At 24.8% G+C, this 17,815-nt stretch overlaps 1 protein-coding gene across 11 annotated transcripts in view; it reads right to left on the reverse strand.

Moving 5' to 3' along the window:
* LOC112594789 (rho GTPase-activating protein 21-A) overlaps positions 1-16,120 on the reverse strand; it is a 61,441-nt gene extending 45,321 nt beyond the window's left edge. For 9 of the 11 annotated variants that reach the window (XM_025339781.1, XM_025339777.1, XM_025339776.1 and 6 more), the window contains exon 1: positions 15,624-16,119. In XM_025339781.1, coding sequence (XP_025195566.1) covers positions 15,624-15,671 — 48 coding nt within the window. In that variant the 5' untranslated portion in view covers positions 15,672-16,119. Of the gene's footprint in view, positions 1-15,623 lie in introns of all 11 variants that reach the window. The other 2 variants (XM_025339775.1, XM_025339790.1) reach the window with 2 other exon arrangements.
* Positions 16,121-17,815: the final 1,695 nt, after the last annotated feature.

The following is a 17,815-nucleotide window of genomic DNA, read 5'->3' on the forward strand; positions in this document are numbered from 1 at the left end:
TACAATTACATATTAAAAAACTAATAAGACATAGTATGCAAATATACCATGTGTAAATAATATATTAGATTAATTTATTCGATAAAAACGGTTTATAGGAACAGTAGCAACACATATAATATTATAAAATTAGTTAAATATGCTAATTGAAAATATATACTTAATTATAAGAATTATTTTTCTTTTATAAAAATTGATAAATATAAATACCTTTTGTATTAGAAAATTAGGTTAATTACTAAGATAAAAAATACAGAAATAATAGATTATATACTTATATTTTACCAATTTTTTTCAAGCGATTTTGAAACCATATTTAAAAGTTAATTATCAATAATTGTTTTATGTTACTTAATTCAAATAAAATAATATAAATTATATTCACCATGTTTTTGACCATCATAGTCTACCAAAATAACAATAAAATTAAACTGCACACGACCTAAATCAAGATAACTATCCAATTATTATTGTTTAATCATTAAACGCTGATAATACCATAATGGTCTACAGATCTAATAAGTTTTGAGCTTATTATTGTTGATGTATGTATAATTTTGTTTCATTGAGTAGGATTTAATTTCTTATAAAAACAACTAGGTATACCACTACCAATAATCACGTAAAATAAAATATGAAATTATATATACTTTTTCATATAATATTATACATAAGCCAGATTTATGTGATTAACTATAAATAAGTACTTGTTTTTTTTTTTTTTTTATTGTCCAATATAAACAAAATAATGTTTTTAAAATTCCATATACGAAAAAATACCCCTAATGAATCTATTAACCAATACGGTTAATTCGGGAAATATTCCAGTTTGTAATTTATGACCAAGTGCTTGTAAAGTAGGATGTCTATTGAAGTTATAGGTAATTAATACAATCAATACAATCATATATATATATATACTACAATTCTACACCATCAATTAAAATAATAAATCTTAAAAGGTTTCAATGTCAGCGAAACTGTAATAATACATATATTTTATTTTGATGAAATGAAATCTAATTGAAGAGAAGAGAGAGGCGTTTATTTCATTTAAAATTGAATTGCCTAACCTGCTAAACGTCACCCAAGGCTCTAAGAGACTATCACGGCGTGGCGATGGAACGGACAAAAATAACAACGTGTACATTGTTCACTGTGTCAATGTACATAGTCGCATTGATCATTGGGCATTTGACATTGGACTATTGGAGATCCTTCCCCTCCCCACAAGGCATACACCAAAACATATCGTTCACGAGTGGATCCGCGGGTGTGGTCAATTACAGTTAATCAAAGGGAATAATAGTAACCCATTCGCGGAGAAGGCACGTGACCTGCCGGTGGAATTGTTACTAATTGAAGTCTGTGTATAGTGGATATTTTATTTAGTATTATAAACTATAGTAGTAGTTTAATAAAATACAATATTATACAGTAGTCTGTGTGTGATATAGGTACACCATATACAATATGTTTCCGTAATGTTATGTCACGTATAATATAGTGGTATAGTGGCACGAATATTTTATATTCTTTTCTCCGCCATCTCGTCAAAATTATCACGACCGCATGTCTGAATATTTAACGACTAAATTAGACAGCAACGAAATTTAGATAAATAAAAGTGGTTTAAAAAAAAAAAAAAAACAACAGTCATCGCAATATTATAATATGATGTACGTGATTTAAGAAATCAAAACACTTAATACTTACTGCGATTGCTAGACCCATGAACAAAAAATGTAGAGGTGATGCGAGACTATACTCAAAAAAAAATTAAAATTATCACGTGCAAAGCAGTTGAGAGAACGATGCCGTTTCAGCAAAGACTAATTCAACCGCGCAAATGGGCGACTATTATGATAGTTTCAACTAGGGGAGAGGAGGGTTAAAGAGAAAGAGAGAAAAATACCTACAGAGTAAAAATAAAGGGGGTTTAAGAAAACACACCAAACAACTAGTTTATACTGATTCAGAATATGTATAAATACCCCGTCAAAAATATTTATTTTGGAATACTGGGTTGATTATTATCTGGTTGATAATAATGATGCTTGTATTAGTCACGCATCAATTTTATTTAATTTAATTTAATATTTAAGATTTATTTATAATTTATTAGTTATCTTATACAAATACTTTTGACTAAATTTTAAAATTGTCTATAATTCATAATAGGTAAGTACTCGTAAGTACTTTAAACAAATTACTATAATAAAATATAACGTGCAGGGAAAAAAAGTTGTTGTATTTTATTTTAATCTCCAAGCTTATATGAAAAATACATATTTACAATATAATAATAAGCAAAAATAATACCTAAATAGTAAATACACTTTAAACAATATTTGAAAAAAATAAATTCGAATTTTATACCTTAAAATATATTATTCTATTAGGTCAATCAAGCTTAATATAGTTAGAGCGGATTTTAAAAATTTTGGGAATTGAATATATACTATTATTTAAAACCATACATGTTTTTAGATATGTTGCAAGATACATTTTTATAAACATATATTTAACTAAAAGTAGTAATAAAAGTAATATAAGTAAGCAGATATATTTTTTTGATTTTTAAATAAGACGACTTATGAAAAAAAATATAGTAAAACTGTTTAAATTCCTAGTTAAATTGTTTATTTATATAATACAAGAACTAGTGAAATAAAAAAAAAAAAATGCAAATAATATTTAACGAATAACAATATAATTAGTTACCACATTTTAAGGAAGTGCTTAAACAATAACTAACTGATAAAAATAATGATTAGTGACTACTAATAGAACTTTAACAATTTAAATAAATACATTAATATTTGAAAGCTAATAAACTAAAATAATAATTTACTGAAGATGTTAATTGAAGTCAATTAAATTAACATAAATAGTACACGCTACAACAAGCAATATAACAATTATTATATTTATAATTCTTATTGATTATTCGGTGATTTATCTTTTTTGATGAGAAAATAAAATTTTATACAAAAATATAATAAGAAAAATAGTGTACACATATTTATAATTTCTTTATATTTTCCGAATGGGGTAATAATGAAGAGTATGTGCATAATAATAACTCTTAAAAACGAAAAATTGATGGCTTGAAACTCCATTACCATATAATACTATATTATGATAATTAATTTTAAAAACGAGTAAAAATATAAGCAATTTTTAAGTATATAACAATATATTATGCGGTATAAATATAGAATCGTATAATAATAATAAAATCAGTGTATAATAAAATAACTTGATTGAAGGAGGTTAGGTTAGCTACCATATATATAGTACTCTACTACAGTTCAGTCTAGAATAAAAATATATCTTATATTGTTTACTTTTGATAAAAAAAAATAGGACCCGTAAGAGTTTAAACAACCCCTTACTAATGTAATTGTTTTCTTGCAAATTTACAACAGGAATAATGATCCTATTTTGCAGAATCGACTAATTTTTTTTTTTATAGAGAAAAATATTTTATAATCTGTATTTAACTTAGTTTCTTAATATTTTAATCTCAAATATTATTCATTTAAAAACAATTTTAAACTTTAAAAAAAAAAAATGATATAATATAATCAGAAATAAGAGTTTAATGAGAGCTGTAGAAAGCTTTTTCTTATAGACAAAAAAAATATATCAAAATCTGACTATTCTACAAGGCTTAAGAGTTTTTTTCTATCAAGTAATTTTTGTTAATGCACTATATCAACCCTTCCTCAGTAGGAGGCATAGATTGGTGATAAATGTATAGGTGCAACTAAAATATAAAATATAATTTTCAAATTTTTAAGAATTACGGAAAAAGTCAGCACTAGAATCTTTTAAAGATTTATTGTTTTAATTAACACACTATATGAACGATTTGTACCAATGAAGTAAAGTGATATACTAATGTCTAATAAGTACAATATAATATGTACATACTATAAGCCATAAGTTCATGCAGATGACACATTGCCATCCGGTTAACCGCGAATAGGTCTTCTTCGACGTCTTTCGTCCAACGCGACCACAACGATGATATATAGTGGTAAAAAGGGAAACCACACGACCAGCAAGTTTTTTGTATGGTCTATAATTGTATGTCGTTGGGTAGCGATGGAATTACGTCACCGTCTACCTCACACCTGACAAGATATACACAAATACGTACGCACGTAAAACATAATATATTAAATAGTATATATACACTTACAGTCTACTACTACTGCATTATAATATGATAATATTGTATGCAATACACCGTATGGCTTCTTATTGCTATATTATAATGCATAGTAGGTAGTAGCAATAATAATAAATGGCAACGTATGATACAAAACTACGTTTTAAAATTTATCAGAAATTGCAAATTCACAGCGACTATAATAATTAATAATATATTTTTATTATAATTATCGATGCTATCAACAGAACGCGGATACGTAAATGCCTATAAATATGTATACCTCAATTCGTATTATTCACGATGTACAACTTGGGAAATAGTATAATGCAATGAAAAAAACCGTTCTTCGACATTTAAAAAGGAGGAAATAATAACAGGGTACAAAATAATAGGGCGAAAAATACGTTACAGTCGTTGGGGGGAAGACTAGACGCGACAAATGTGAATACCTACACTCTATACAGCCATGGTTCGTTGACTCGGCAAAATACTCAACTGGCAGAGTTGAAGGGAGAATAAGGAAGGATACTTATTTTATGCATGAACATAAATATAATATATTGGGTATAACGTATAAGTATAAAAGATAAAAATTACACTTTTTTCTTAAGCTGCTGGCATATTATTAAATTCAATATTTTTTTTGGACCAGTTAAAACTTTGAGTTTGACATGCTTGGACTTAAATCTGTAATAATCGTATTATATTCATACCAGATGTGCTTGATATAGTGAAAACCACAGTTCTAAAATCTAGACTAAAAGAAGCGAGTAATAAGTATACAAATCAAATTTTTTTTTAAACATATTTTGATACCTATATGTTTTAATTAGACTTAGTCGCAAAGATTGTGATTTATTACTTTTTATTTCAACACAAATTTAGAAAACGCGCTATAAATATTCCGAAAAAATTTTTCTACCTTAAAATGAGTTTTATTCTCATTTCTGTAAAAGAAAATTAACAATAGGAATATTTTTAGACAAATAATTTGAATAATCTTGGTAAATTATAATAATATATACCTATTATAGCATTCTTGTTGTACCTATTATATATATATATATATATATATATATATTAGCTCATCCTATTTAAATTTCATATAATATGCAATAAAAAAAAAAAAAACGTAAATTCTACACAACACTACAAGTCCGCGCGCATAAATTGAAATAGTCGCGTATAATTAGACGAGTCTTGTGTAACGCGTACGTAGTACATACACTAGTAGCCAGAAATAAAACCAACTGTCCCCCCCCCCTCTCTAAATTGTACTGACCTTATAAATCATCCTGTTTCTCGGGAATTAAAGTCATATAAATATTATACAAAATAACAAAAAAAGATTGAGTCCAAATGAGCGTACGCAAACGAGCCAGAATTGGTGAAGTGAACAGTGTACACGCACACACTAATTCGTGATGTACCGAAAATAATAATATTCCACTTTAAATATGTTGAAAACACCAATCCGCATACTATACTTTCGTCTTACATACGAACAACGCAGAAACGTATGTTCAATAGATCCAATTTTTAATGTAACTTCAATATAAGAGTGAATTGACCTATTATAAAATTTAAAGATATTACCTTGCAGGACAACTCGATAGATTTATTTAATATATGAATTTTGAAGTGAGTAATAACTAATAAGTATTTTAAAATTGAAACATTTAACATTGTTATACATGACTTTGAAATGAAACTATCAATACAATCCATTGAAATACTACCCAATATAATATTCTTATACCCTTAAATGTATAATATAGGTCAATTTACGTAAATTTTCAACAACAAAAACATTACCAATAATAAAAAAAAAATCAAAATCAAAGGGTACAATTATTGAAGAGTTGCTTTAGAAAAAATAGTTTACACTTAAATCCCATTGGAACAAAATAATAACGACCCTAAAAAGAATTAAAAAAATCTTAAGTTTTATCAGAACTCCTGGTGATCCAGAAAGTCACCCAAGGGTGATGTAAATGTGATATGATTTCAGTTAAAATTCAGATGAATGAATAAGTCAAATGAATCGGTAATTTGTAGTTCAAATGAACACTCATTTCTATTAAAAAGCAAACGTTAAATTCTATTACATAGATAAATATAATACAACACACAGAATTAAAGTAAAAAACAGTACAATATATTAAATTCCGTATAGAGGAACTAAAGGAGAAATGTATTGGTTTTACATTCTGTTGAGTTAAGTGAAGAATGATAAGCGCCAAACATCGATTCCATATTTATAATAAATTGTATGGTCATTTTTACCTTCAATGCCTGAACATAGCTAAAGTAACATGTTTTTTTTTTTTTTTATATATAAAACTTGATCTAAGAAAATCTAACTTTTATATCAAAAATCTACAATAAACAAAAAAAAGTAATGAAATAAAAATAACATTGGTGAATTAGGTTAAAACATAAATTACTTTTTAACATAGGTATATTATCCATCCATTAACCTATAGTTCAGTGAAATTTAAATTCATCATCAAATTCTAAACATTTAAAAATCATTAATTAACTATTTTTAAACAAATAAACAATCATAATTGTTTACAATATTCAACTTTCGCTGGCGTACACTTTCTATAATTATACAACGCGTGGCTTATGATGAAGACTTAAGTATAATAAGAATAATATTATAATACATAAAAGTTTTTTATTGTTTGTTCCAGAGTTTTTTCTATTAAATAAACGTTTAAAAGGATTTTTATCCTATAACAATCGTGGATTTTTCCTTACACATAAAATAATATATTAGGTATATTACTAACACAATATTATAGTGTTATTTTAATAGGAAAATTATACCAACATCACATTTCTGCAGTCGATTCGACATCATAATAATAGTTCTCCGATGTTGTCGATTTATGATTGACGTGTAACAGTCATTAATCACTTAAATACCGAGTAAAAGGTGCAAATTGCGTCTGAATCAGAGAACTCGTGTCTGCTCGACTACTCAAGATAATGTTGTATTGTATAATTATGTTCAGAGTTGCTAAATAAAAATGTTTCTCTTTTCTACATTTCAATTTTATATTATTATTATACACAGTATGAATTGTATTATTGAAAATCGTCATAATTGTATAGTTTTCATCGTGAGGACGACTCAAATAAATAAAACTAACGTTTTTCAAAACCTAAAGTATTTTAATATATGTAATACACAATAAAACATGCGTGATAAATTATATTACAATATAGACATACAATACATAAGTAATCTATATTCTATGCATTAAATTGTATTTTGTTATAGTCACTAGATAAAGGGAAAATAATAATAATAATAATAATAATTATTATTATCATTATTATTATTATTTCCTCCGACATTTTAAATTATATACACATACTATCATAACAAAGATATAGAGGTATCTAATGTATACAAATGTTTGTTTCAAAGTTTTTGTTTAATTATTATCAAAAGAATTATAAGCTCAAGATTAATTAAATAACTAAAATAAATGGTAAAATTCTTAGAAATTTCAATTGTATGATAGTCCAAGTTTAAAATAGATATTTATAATTATTTATCCACGCAAAGTTAATACTTCATTGTCTCATTAAAAGATCATTTTTTCAATAAACAATTATTTTTATAAATTATAATTTATATTTAGGTATATTTTGATAAATAATGCTCAAAATATATAAGCCAGAGACCAAATACAAATAACAAGTCAAATTATTTTAAATTATTCAAGTACAATTTAAAACAAGACACATGTTTAGATTAGAATGTACAGCACTGCAAATTCTAATCACAAACACCATATACGTTTTATGAAATGTGTCATACATGGGCACATGGTTCCCAAAAGGCACAATATATCTATTAAAAGCAATCATATTGCAATATTTAAATACAAGTATAATTGCAGTTGGTCATGATAGATTAAGATAGAAAAATGATTTTTTTTTACTTTTTTTATGCTAGTCTTAAATGTTGTTAGAAGCTGGTCACTTTCCTTCAACACTATTGGATGATGCAACCCATATGTGTGTACGGACGTATGTGATAAAACCAATGTCTGCAGGATTAACGTATGTGAATCCCCTGTTTGAATTATATCGTTTTTTACACTACTTCGAATCGTATAAATGTATTTATTTATTTTAAACGTGTACTTTTTTTTCCCATACACAGTCTAAAAGCCACAGGTTCTCCCGTCATCACTAACGCTCACCCGAACATAATTCGCGATTTACTTCTATTATGTACACCACACTGCAGACAACGACAAACGTGATGTAAAGATATTGCTCAATGAAATAAACGTATTGCCTGCTGTTCTTTTTTCTCAGTTTCATTGAATTTGTATTGAAAAAGCAAACATTGCTAATGTTGGATTTATACAATAGAGAATAAATTTTAGTAGCCATTAAAAAAATTATTATTTACACAAATGTATGTTTAAATTTAAAATTGGAACAATTTGATCTTTATCTCGATCTCATTATTTTGCCACTACATGGTTAAATGTACTAAAATGATAGATTATGTGAAATACCTACTAAAATTAAAATTAACTTTAAAAATATTTCTGTTTTATATACATATTATACAATATATACTATATATATTTAAAAAAACAAATATTATTTTATTCATTGGTAATAAAAGATTTAAATTCAGGTTCAGGATTCTTTATATTTGTATCAATAGTTTTGACTTAAGTGCTATTTGTAAAACAATCGTAGATATACTTTGAAACGGATCATAACAATCTAATAAAAATTTCAATGCTTAAAAAGTAACAAATATTGATTTATTACATAAATCAAAAGCTACTATATGAAAATACTTAATTAACTTATTTATTAAATAAATTCTTATCTATACATTTTACAGTTATAAACAATAGAAATTTATATTTTTATTAATTTAATTCACTTTGCTTTTTCCTGATACAATTTATTATAACTATATTAAAATAAATAAAAAGTACATATTACTATTGAGTAATTAAAATTAAAAATATACTTGAAAAACTATTAATATTTATTTAATAAAAACATCAAGTAAAAATATACATTATTATTTAGCAAAAAAAAATAGCGTTTAAAAGTGTTATAATTTATAATATTTATATATCCGGCATCTATTTAACGCAAATACTCAATATTTTTCAAAAGTATAGTGTTTTCTGAAATAATTAGATGTCTTACGTTTAATTTATTACCCTGTACATATAATATAACTTATTGTAATACTATTAAGTACGTATTTCCGAATCAGAATTTAAAACGATAAAATAACTATGTCTTAATACAATATGAAAAAAAAATATTGTTTATTTTTATCAAATAAATTCAATTTTGGTTATCATGACGTAGACTATTATTAATTTATTAATGCATTTTTTTCCTATTCAAACATGTTTTCAGACTAAAATTAAATTTATTTGTAAGTCGTTAAACATTCATATTAACTGACTTCTGGCTTTGTTAGTTAAAACAAATTGCATAGCATAGCTTTAGAAGTATTATAAACTAATTTAATATATTATTGGCTAGAAGACGATTCATAACGTTTAACAGTAACTATTTATTTTAAAATATTAATTAATTGAAGGTGTATAGAGATATTAATGATATTAAGATTATTCATACCTACCAAATGGAATTTACGTAATATTTTTCAAGAATATACAATTATCTTTCACAATTCCTTTTAACATAATACTTAAAATATTAGCATTTTTTCAACACATTGATACTTTCCATAATATATAAAATATATAAAAAAACAAAAATAAATGTGTTACAATGAGATAAATATCAACAAATATTCTAAACCTACATAAAACAAAAATGCATTATATGCATTTTAAGTTAAACACATAACTTTAATACCTAACAATTTCTAGTGATCACTGATCGAAACTTCACAGATATATTTTTTAAAGGATATACTGGGTTAATATGGATTCATTAATTTAGCATTTGTCTTGATAAATTTAAATTATCGATGTCGTGTGTAAGTGTAATATTATTCACTGTTAATAACCAAACAATAACATTTAAGATTCATCATGACCCTACTAATTCTGCTGCAACCATCGACACTGATTTTACCAATTACTGGGACATTAAACAACGCTTCATTATTTTTAGTATGTAGAAAATTATAGTATAATTTCAATTTAAAAATGTTTTTACTCTCAAATTTTTTACCTTAGTTTAACAAATGCTAACAAAATATCGAGTTTAGAGTTAAAATATCTTATACAAAAACGGCCTTTTTATAAAACAGATAATATTGTTTACTCTAAATTTGATAACTAAAGAAATAATAGGTTATTTTACTGTATAGTAGTTACCGAATACACCTTACGTCATCGTCATTGTGTAAGTCACTAATATAATATAATACAAATACATCCTATTTATTAAAAATTTAAACTTTATTACGTAGTAGATAAACTTACGAAGAACCTTGTGATACATTTTTAAGCTTTTTAGCTTACAAACTAGAATTGTATTACATATAAAACAAAAAAGCAATACAAAGTAGAAATATTAAATAAATAACATAAAAATAGGTTAAATATTTTTAAAATATTATGTTTGTCTAAAAAATGCATTTAAGAACATAAATAAAAGTATAATAAATATTAATTGGTAAAAAAAATCCTTGTATCTAGTTGTTTATTTTTGAAAAAAAAAAAATCCAAATCAATCTTGTTTAAAACTGACTTTTGTGTAAAAATTAAAACTTCCTGATTATATTACTGGATATATTTTAATTTTGAAGTGGGATCAAAAAAAGTGAGAAAAAATATTACTAGATTATCCCCCCCCCCCCCCAAAACCCAAAAAAAACCCAAAAAAAATAATTTATTTATTTTTCTTAAAAAAAAAAAAAAAAAAAAAAAAAAAAAAACAATAACACAATCCCCCCCCCCCCCCGAAAAATCAATATATCAGATATAATTGTATTATAGTAGTCATTTATAAATAAAAAAAATAACTATATCAATACGTTTCAGTAAAACCAATACATTTATCGCTCCGCTCAGGATCTAAAGATGTTTTTAACGTCATAAAATACTCCTTAAATGGTAAAAATATCTAAAACTTTATAATTATGATATTTATAACCTTTAAGTACCTAATTTTGAAAATTCTAATATTTATTATTAAAACAAAAAATTAGGGTAAGCTGGCCTGCATGCATGATGAGTCACCCAATAGTTCAAATACAAGATAGCAATAAAAAAGATACCAAGAGAGATACCATTAAAAATAAAAATTAACATGTAAGTATCGTGTTTATTAAGCGGTCAATATTGCTTGGGTATTATGAGAAAGCGATGATACTTTTAATTTCATTTATGGTTAAGTAGTCTTTAATAGTTGGTTGTAGACATCAATTATAATAATAAATACATCGGAAATTTACGTCAGACAATTCGTACTCTTAAGAAAAAAAGAAAGCTTGACAAATCATATTACTATGAACGTGACTTATAACTTATAATCTCTTATATATTAGAAATATTATGATGTAGCGTGATGTCACTATTAGTGACAGTTAGAAAGAGAAAAAATTTGAACACTTCGCTATTGTATAATACGAGTATATAACACAAATGATCAATAGATTACAATTAAAATAATTCATTCTTAATATAAGAATAGTTATATAATTTATTTGCTATTTAATATATAATTATTATTTGCGTCTTAGATTAATTTTTGATAAGGCTATAAAAACAGTTTTTATAATCATCAGAATAAGTAACAATTAACAACAGGTTAATAACTGTACGAATAAAATATTTAAAGAGGACGTGGTACCTACATGACGCGTTGCTTAGTCTTACTAATGTATAAAATACCAAATTTTACAAGTATAAGAATACATTATGCTCTATTATGAATTGGATTATTTTATTTAATAATAATAATAGGGTCCCACACAGTATTTAATTGATATTTAAATTTTAAAATAATTTATCAGCATTTTAAATCTTCATGACTTAATTGGAAACAATTGATTTCTGAGCTCATAACCAAGGGACCAAAAACTTAAGGAATTTAAGAAAAATTATATATAAACCATTTAATGATTAAATATATTTAAAATTATTATTATTGTATTAAAATATAGATATTTTTATATTTATAAATTAAATATAATATTAGCCTAATACCTAAAAATAAGGAGGAACTTATAAAGTTATATTATTATAATACATTTTTTAGACAAAGATAACTCTAACAGCCTCTTAAAAACACAATCAAAATTAATTTAAGCCATTAAATTAAAAAAAAAAAGTCTGACATACTATAGCTGCCTATTAGGGAAGGAAATTATTGAATAACTAAAAATGAAAGTTCCTATTAAGAGATTAATGATATAAGTATTTGCTATTTAGTAGTTAGTACTTAAGTATCAAAATTATTAGTGTTTGTTCCATATAAAAAATATGATATTGTATTATTCTACGCAATTTATTTTTATAGTGTATATTTAATTATAAAAATAATAATACTCAAATAATATATAGGTACAATAAATTTTATAACATATTTTAATGATATATGAAAATTATAAAATCTATTGTGATATGAAATTGGTTTGATTATGACAAAATAATCATAGTTAACGTTTGTTATTATTATTACATTTTTGGCAGTTGACATAGCTTATACTATGTCAATTGACAGGAAACATGCATTGTAGTCACATAATATAACTTCTGATCTCGTTTGTTCAGCTATTATTATTTTAAGTGCAATACCCAGGAAGTGATCACTATGAGTGAGACATTATATACCAATGAAATTACTTGTTACCTCTAACTCTGTATGTACAATTTTTATTATTATTTGTGATTATGACATTATAGATAAGCCACATTGTATTTAATCTAAAAACTATGAATAATTATATAGCAAACAATTAGGCTGACAATTTCCTTATAGTGGGTAAATGAGAAAATCTGTGAATAAAATTTGATGATCCAGTTAAAACAATTTAAGAATTCTATCTGCCAACTGAAGATTTATTTGATCAAAACCATCAAGGTCATCTGCTTGTTAATATAACCAAAGACATAAACTAGTTTTTTATACTTTGATTTCTCTAATGAATTCAAATATTTATACTTACACAAAGTTTTTTTATTTCTTTATTAAAGGCAACCTCAATATATCTATATAAAAAAAATAAGTAAAGATATATGGTATAATTAATTTCTCTAAATATGTGCTTAAACTTATAAAACATTGTTACACCACCAAGTTAGGATCTGGAGTAAAGATACAATTTTAATCTTGATTTTTTTTTTATAAATACTTATTTATTGTATCAGATATTTAATTTTAATTCATATCAAAATGTAAGCATGATTTAAAATTATAGCTATGATGATGACTAAATATCATTAAATAAATATAAAGGAATAGAGAAATATTCATTATTATAAAAGTAGGTACCTAGTATAAATAAAAATTTTAGACAATGTAATTTAAGGATTAACTGGTAGTCATAATTGTTAAGATAGTAGTTAATAGTATTCATAAATTTAAGATGAATAAGTATTTTATTATAACTTAACAAGCAAAGGTAAATAGCATTTTAATGCAACATAAAAAATATTCCTACCATTGTAATGCGTTATCACTTAATTAAAGTTTTGATAAAAACAAATTATATTTTTAGGATTTAGCAATAGGTATACAGTATACAAAAAAAATATATCAGACAGTAACTTTTTTACTCCACGGGCAATATTTAAAAAATATTAGAAACAAGTTCTAAAAACTGGTATTGCTATAGAAAATTCAGGATGAATAGCAACCCTAAATTACTATTATAGATAATAATAATTTAATTTACAGTATAGTGTTTATACATTTTCTACTTTTGTATACTATCCACTTTAACGATATCACTAAAAAGAGAAGTTTTCCAGGGACAATAATGCACAAATATTAATAATTATTCGTAATTTAAAACTTTATCAAAGTTCTAATCAAAGATAGCATAATGATAAATGATTTTTTAAGACCTAAATATATAGCTTATAAAATACTTATAAAAATTATAATGAGTATTCTTTACATTATAGGTAAATCATTCATTTGATTCTAAAAATTCTTTTCAACAACTTTCATAATATATAGTACAAATAAAAAAAAAAAAATCAATATTGATGTGTGCTAAATGTTAAGAGCAAAAATATGAGTAATTTGAGATCTACATTTTAATTGAAAAAATAAAAACACACATCTCACAATAAATTTTTGAAAAATATACTAAAATTACATAATAAATATTGAAACTACCACAGGCATTAATTATTCATTTAAATTTAAATGGGTAAACTATTTAAGTAGTATATTGAAATCTATGAATTAGTTTTAATAATCATTAACATTTAAAGAAAACCTTGAAAAAAACCATACAAATTACAGGTAATTAAGACAATTCTTATAAATACTAATTAAAAAAATATTTTTTCTTTAATAGATAATCAAGAGGTAATAAAGTATTTAACTTAAAATAAAAATAAATATTACAAGTATGAAATTCATAAGTAATTTTTATGGTAAAATTATTGTTTATCTTGTAACATGTAATAGAATAATGGACTTCATCTTCACTCAATTCATACTGTATTTAAATCGTTCTTATTTTATGCATTACATTATATTGTTTTAATTTAACAGATTGTACTTAAATATTTGTTTTATAAATATTTCTAAAAATAAAGAATGTAAAATGCATTACTTAATAAGTTCATAAACCATTTAATGATAGTGTGTAACAATCAATAATTATCAATTTCATGTCATCTGAGGTGAAATACAATCATAGAATCATAATTTATTGTCCTAGTAAAGGATTAAATTTACTTAGTAAAAATCTAAAAAATACAATACATTTTAGAACCGTTCTTTAAAAAAAAAAATAATTCAAATAGGTATCTATTTATTTTTTAATTTTATTTCCTTACAGAAAAATATTTGTTTAATAAGAAAAACTAGTTATTCTTTATTCGTCTATATAACTGTGTATATTATGAGGAATGCTTGTGTTATATACTAGCAATTGTGCCTATTCCAAAGATATCACTATTTAATAAGAAAACTTAAATGAAATACCTAATATTTAAAGCCAAGTTAATTTAAATTAGTGGTAAAAACCAATATTGATACAAGTAGATAAATGATGATTGTTTATTAAATGAAACTTATGATAACTTATAATATTTTTGTATATAAAATACAAAATTAAGGGAGATGCTTACTATATTATCTTTAAGGATAAATCTTACCACCTTGGTAGGTGACAGATGGGTGCTCAGCAGTAACATACAAGCTGGGAGCTATGTATAACAGGACTTAATATCTACCAAGGTATAACAATTAGTTATATTTGACTTACCGACATCGAAGGTGACCATTCTCTATTTTCTGAAACATCTTCAGCCATCTTCACCCTGCAAGACACAGTACAACAAGGAAGGTGATAGGTACGTTCGGTAGTGCTTGGCTGCTTGGTAGTGTTTACCTGAGATGTTATCGTCGTCGGACCATCTGTAGCCACGGATGTTGTGTTAAGCACACCACCACCGGCAATGGTGTCGCGAAACTCCGTCCACTACAGCGGTCGCAACGACGGTTGCACGGTGACCTGCTGCATTTTATTCAACCGTACGGCGATACGCGTTGTTGCGATGGTCGGACCATCGAAACGTTCACACCACGAAAACTGGACGGACCACGGCCCCACAGAGAGAAAATATTTATTACAAAAATACCGACGATTTCGATTCAACGGTCCTACGGCTATGCTCTCCAATGACGACGACAACAAGAGTGTGTATCAACTATCAACTACCAAGGAATCGAATTAAAAAAAAAGAAATGTGAATAAAATAATATATGATAGGTAGAGTTGTATAGATACTGGTGTGTTTTCCAATCAGTGGTACAGGAGTTGCAGTGTTGCCAAAAACGAACGCGCAAAATGTCGTTATACCGCACGTGTACAGCCATTTTCATAGTATCGAACACCGATAATGTTATAATACTCTTTACTCATATTATATGAATTAATTACATCAGCTATTATGAATAATATAATATAATTAATTATACCATAATGTGTGCTGTATATTTAATCGTGAACATAGAACAATTATTATTTTTTGAAACCATAACGCATATTAAAACAATATTTCAAGGCTCGCTAGTTGTTCAAATACAAGACGTTTTTCGTGTTGTATATTTTAATTTATATTTTTTAATTTTCTATTTTCCGCGCTGAGGTGTATAAAAATCTATTTCTATTATTAATCAAACACATCTCAATACATGTGATCTTTTATATATTCTAATAAAATTACTATTTTATTATTTATGTATTGTGCACACAACAAAAACGGGCGTTAACATTATTACCAGCTAGATGGCACTGTACGTTACATTATAGTATTATACGTTAAATTAAAATATATTAGGTAGGTATCTAACAATTAAGTGTATTTAAATTTTGTCTCCATTACTCTTGGGACTAATCTTGTATAGACGTGTACCTAAAAATGTTGTACTAAAATGAAAAATAATAAATGTTATTTACATATATATTAATTATTATTAGTGATACTTAAATAATTTGAATTAATTAAATACATAATTTAGTCTTAAAAATTAATTCACAAGACACAAATAAGTGTATGAACAAAAGTAAAATTGAACTCAACAATTTTACTTAGAAACAAATTTAACTTACAATAAAATAATTACTAAAAACATGTTAAGAGTATTATATTATTGAATGGACAAACCACTAATGAACAAAAACAAATGTTTTATTGTTTCTGAATTAATTTAAAAATATAAATAATAATTATCTACTTATATAAAATATTTTGAATCATGTAATGTTAATAACATTAATAAAAACTGTAAAGAGCCTGATATTAAAAATTAAAATCAAACGAAACCAGATTAATTATTCTTATTTTTTAATTTTAATTCAAAAAATATTATTCGTGGAGGCTTTAACTTTTTTAACTTTTTTTAGGTACCTATATGGCTATATTGTATTATTATATTTTACGCACAATGGTAATAATTAAATAATATTAATTTAAAGACATTACTTATTTATAAAACATTACTAATCAACAAAACTATTCATATCGTTCTGTGTTTATTCAGTATATACACTCAAAAAAAACGACAATACCTAATATATACTATTGAGTATTGATTATTTTATGATAAAATAATTAATTTCTCCCCTCTCACCCTGTATATGAACCTGTACTTAAATCAAAAGTACTGTTTTTAATATCTAAGGTTAAATTATTATACATGTTAAAGATTCTTAAGATATATATTAAGTTGTAGTATTATAATTTATAAGTATTATGTTGTATCCTATATTGAGCCTACATTGGACGTATATAATCAATCAATAAATTAACAAAGATAATATTAAAATACATATTTAAAGTATGGATTCTAAAATTTATGATATATATATTTTTTTTTTTCTGTGTATAAGTACTTATAAGTATAGTAAAAAAAGCTTTGATTTTCAACGTTAAAGATGATTTTTGATAGCGG

Source organism: Melanaphis sacchari, unplaced genomic scaffold, assembly GCF_002803265.2.
Source record: "Melanaphis sacchari strain LSU unplaced genomic scaffold, SCAv2.0 Contig23_pilon_pilon, whole genome shotgun sequence".
Lineage (NCBI taxonomy): Eukaryota > Metazoa > Arthropoda > Insecta > Hemiptera > Aphididae > Melanaphis > Melanaphis sacchari.